Raw genomic sequence first — 5220 nt, forward strand, 5'->3', positions numbered from 1 at the left:
GTCGGAAAATTTGGCACTTGGTCAATATTTTCGGCAATTCGGCATCGTCAGTATTTAATAGTATTTTTATTATTTTCAAAAAATATTTGCATATAGATTTGATACTTTATTAAAACGACGCCAACGATACATTTCGAATACACCGAATTCCAAAGATAGACGAGTTTATCTACCATCAGTGTATTGCGCGACTATACAACAAGTAACCCGTAGTCCGTATAAGTTTTCTATTGACTTATTCTTGGTATTATAAAATATTTTCAATTTTAACTTTTGCAGTCGATAGGTGACTATTCGACTATTCGTCTAAGGTAAGTGGTAACATCTTGTTCTGTAGGTTGGTAGGTACTATATAGACATCAACTCTATAACTTTAATATTGCCTATATGTTTTTTTCTTCATATTATTCATAAGTCTTAACATATTTGCATATTTATGCTATTTTAAGAGGATGTGTCACGAAAAGTTTACGCGTGCAACAACCGAGAGGATGCGCTGTTAAGTGTTTTGACGATCCGCAAGCGCCCCCCCCCCCCCAATTAGCGCCTATGCCACTTCTAACCTACCGTACAGCAGAGCGACATCCACTTACCCGCCTTTTTTTCTATGAATGTCATTACAATTTTATTTGTTGGTTAACAAATGCCGGCTCCGGTCGCCAAACTCAAGGTCCTGCGGACCTCTCACTGGATGGGGGATCGGCCCCCAAACCCCCCGGGGCTTAAATAGCAAACCTGGGGGAGGGGAGGGGAGGCGACCTAACAAGTAATTTTATCCTTGTTAAAGTAACACATTTCTAGTGGCTCCCGTCGCCTACCGGCTACGGTCGCTATACTCGATGACCAGTAATATAAGTTTATACAGGCTCGGCCCCTAGCCCCCCCCCCCCGCCCGGGCTTGAATAGCAAATCAATTTCCATTCAAATTTGTACATATTGTTTGCAGCTATAGTCGAAAACCATGGCTTTAATAAAAAAAATAATTAGACATACATGTCCACGTCAAATACGATTTGAACAGTGAAGATGACAACGCACCGGCTTATAACATAGGTATTCTAAAATGTATAACAAAATTACTAAAATGTTCAATTTTTACTATTATACTTTTAACTTTTGAGTTTTTGAGTGAAACATAGGTTATAAATACTACTATCATAATAGTACCATTATTCTGTGCTTTTACCGTGCATGAAACACAAATAAAATGAGGTAAAACAGAATACCGTAGTAAAAACTAAAAATTATCAGCCCATATCAGTCATATCTAACTGATGAGTCGTTCTCGTTCATATTGACATAATATTATATTCCGTTTTCAGGTAAGAACGAAAAAAAATTAATATTCGTACCTAATAGGTGCAGTAAACTAGTGACGCGCGAACGTGCAAAAATTGTAAAATAGCGAACTTCATTAAGCTATAACTTCGAAACTAAGTCCAACAGCCAAATTCTGACTTCACCATCGTTCTCAGTATAATAGTTAACTACATGAGTCTAAAAAAAAAAATTGCAAAAAAAAAGGGTGTCCGGTAAAGTAACAAAATACCAAAGTTTGAATTTTGACAAAATGTATCAAATTTAAAATTTAATAATTATTTTGTAGTTGAAAATTTATAAAATGTTCAACTTTTATAGCTAAGGATTAAATAAATTACTTTATTCACAATAATATCATTAATTAATATACTTAGTAATATCATAGGCTGACTGACCGTTTTCGCTCAGGATCGTTTTTCTAATACAATGAAATTATATTATTAAATTCAAATTTAACATCATCCATTACGGTGACTTCCTTGTAAACTTCTGTACCGCAGAGCGACACCCACTTACCCACCTTTTAAGATTTTTTAAGTATACCTGATAATACATTTTGTTCTACTCAAGGAATGTCCTGTGGTGATACATACTTACTTCAATTTTTCAAATGAAAATCCCCATTTTATTAAATCGTTGATGTATTTAAATCGAAATTCTAATGGGTAATTTCTGAGTTATTAAAATGTAATTGCACTATCCATGGAACTAAGTAAAACAACCATATTATTGAACGAAATAAAAATGATTACGCGTCATTTTTATGAATAATATAAGATGTAACCACGGCTTAAGATAGTAAGTTGACAAGTGGTAAGATAGTACTATCTTTTATGCTTTTCAAGGACCGTGCCGACCGTGGTATAGATTTTAGTGCCTGGTTGTGCAGGAGATACGCCTAATATGCGCGCCCGGCACTTTTTGGGATATCCACTTTACAGCTCGTCACTTGACCGCCCGGCACTGTGGGGATACCCACTTTATCACCCGCTTAACGGAATAAGGTCGTTTTCCAACGTTCCAACCGTCATCGAAAACCAAACTTTCAGCACAAAGTTTTTGTGATCTATTTTCTGCACTTAAGTCACTCAAAATGAGTTTTTGAAACAACGAAAATCGTACGATAATTATTCTAGTAAAACAAATCCAGATGTTATACTTGTATTGTTCAAAGTTCATTTAGCTATAGTAAGAATAATATTTGAATTTGGATTGGCAAATCAATTAATTTATTATCGGCAATTTATCAGGACAATTTTTGGTTATAGGTTGGTTTCACACTTGCGGCATAGAACAATGTTGCTGATAGATCGGTGGAATATACTCTTTTAAGTTAGCAGTGGTGATTTGTGAACTAGTAAATAGTAAAAGTGGCTATAACCTATAATAAGGGTTGAATAAATAAACTATAAACACCCCCTTAGTGTCGAAAAATCGATGGGTATAACTTTTATTGAAAATGGTCCACTAGTTTTTTATTCTACAAATGACAAACATTCATTTTCATATGTATAGACATTTTTTTTTTACAATTTATTTCATTACTATTTTTATCTTATTTACTTTAACCAATGGCAACCATACATAATATTATATACAACAAAATATAATCGATTTCGGTATGCGGAAACGAAATCCCCAAGTGAGCCAATCTTTAAATGCGAATTTTTAAAAATCCATTCTTAGTGAGCTTTTTTATTGTGGTACAATGGTAAAATGCAAAAATTTGTAGTTTTAATTATCATAGCCTTGGCTGTACGTCGATAAGTCAGTCAGGACATATTCTTTTGACAATCATACAGAGAAATATATAATATTGATTAATATCGATTATGATAATAAATACAGGGTGAACAATATTTCTGCCCGATTCGAGTTAACACTGTATAGGCGTATCGTGATGAATTTATATGGGGGGGAGGGGCTTTAGCCTATAATGTTTCAGGTACATGACATATATTCTTAAAGTGTAATTTTAAAAACAATCACGGGGGTGGGGTTAAAGTCCCCTCAGCTCCCCTCCCCCACAATCATTCTACGTAATAATCGGCTGTCCCTAAAGTCGAGATTAAAATATCTACCGATATGATATAGGCAGTAGTGTTGTACATCGGTGTATCATATACTTAGCAGACAAATTTCTAGCTGAGTACACACAAAACATAAGCTTTGCTGAACAAAAGTTCTTACGGTTCCTCACTCATTTATATATTCCTTAGCTATAGGGCCACATTCTTCATACGTCCCTCTTTTAACGTTTCTTAACCCTGAAGCACTTGTAAAACGTCACTTTTGATTAAATTTATATTTTTCGTATAAGCTCTCTACAGGAAAATTTGATTGTATTGGTTCTTCGGTTGTTTCTCGTTTCATACCTCTACTCTTAACACTCGGTATAAAAATACATTTATCTCACCGAAAAAGTAACTAATTATTCAAGTAACACTCCCTAAACAGAATTATCGAATCTATAAATATGAGTTAAACGTTGATCTGTTCATAACACCAAACTTTAACTCTTTTAAAATAATATATTGTAATATTATCATACTTGTAAATTCATAGGTATAAGTATATTATTAGTTATTAGTTATTATCATTAGTTGCATAATATATCGTATTTCATTGATATTTAATTTTAAATTTTTATAAATGAATAATTGTTATTACTTATTATTATATAATGTATGTAATTGCGCCCGGGGCCGTTTAAACCTTAATAAACAAATAAGTGTTCAATTAATCTTAGGATAAATCAGGCAAATCACATGATGGTTGCAACTGAATTAACCTAATAACAAAAGTTTCCACTAACCATTTAACCCATTTTTGTAGCATTTTAAATGTTTTTACATTTGACCTCTCCCCAGCACTAATCTCGGTCAAAATATCCAAAGTCAGACGTATAAAACGGATAAAAAAAATTCAAAAAATTGTCAAAAAATGCAATTAACATTTTAATAGATATAAGAAAATTGCCTGTTTAAAAAAAATATATTATTAATTAGATTATCTTTGAGTATGATAAATGCTTATAATAATTAATTATATACCAATATGGTAACATATTGTCTATTATTTTATGAAAAAACTATTCGATATTTACATACTATTATATTTTTCTAATTTATTACCTATTGACTCTTAGCAAATGGCAAACATATTAAATCATTAACAAATTAAATACTTCATAAATAGGTACATATCAATATATAAATCATCAAATCAATTAATGTTTCAAAATATTTACAATTTATAAAAATAATGTCACTATTTTTAATATTTTTTTGAAGACGCTATATGTATTTTTTTTTTTTTATTTAGATTTTTTGTCTCATTCGTTGGTTATTTTTGCGTTGGCTATTTCGACTTGGACATTTTGTCCTTGAACTCTTTTCCCAATACCTCCCAGCACACACATGCCAAAAAAAAAAAAATTCAAACCCTCCAGATCCGCCGCGACTTTGATGTCTCGCATACATCATACTGTTGTAGTTGTTGTCTGTGCGTGGCACGCGATCCGTCTCGCAGTCATATTTTGCCAATATATTATTATAATAATAAAATACAACAGTGCAGGTTGGGTTGTTCGTTTTTTTTTCTTTGAATCAAATATTTACATTTTTCCTCCGAGCGGATTGCATGTGGTCTGCCACGAGATCCGAACACGCTGCGATGTGACGATATTATGACGACGACGAATATGCAGTATAATATGATACAGAGTGATTCAAAAGCATATTTATCTAAATAATAACTATTTGCAGAGTTGGAGGGGGGGGGGGGGGTATGTGAATAATATATAGGTACATATTCATAAAATATACACGATTTGCAACAGAGCATTATAATGATATATTATAATGTGTTACAAAATAATAATATTATCACTAAATATAT

General features: G+C 32.5%; 1 protein-coding gene across 1 annotated transcript in view; it reads left to right on the top strand.

Moving 5' to 3' along the window:
- LOC103308399 overlaps positions 1-4105 on the top strand; it is an 8767-nt gene extending 4662 nt beyond the window's left edge. Inside the window, exon 2 of the mRNA XM_008181687.1 lies at positions 4070-4105. Coding sequence (XP_008179909.1) covers positions 4070-4105 — 36 coding nt within the window. The remainder of the gene's footprint in view (positions 1-4069) is intronic.
- Positions 4106-5220: the final 1115 nt, after the last annotated feature.

The sequence above is a fragment of the Acyrthosiphon pisum genome, unplaced genomic scaffold, assembly GCF_005508785.2.
Source record: "Acyrthosiphon pisum isolate AL4f unplaced genomic scaffold, pea_aphid_22Mar2018_4r6ur Scaffold_20704;HRSCAF=21886, whole genome shotgun sequence".
Taxonomy (NCBI): domain Eukaryota; kingdom Metazoa; phylum Arthropoda; class Insecta; order Hemiptera; family Aphididae; genus Acyrthosiphon; species Acyrthosiphon pisum.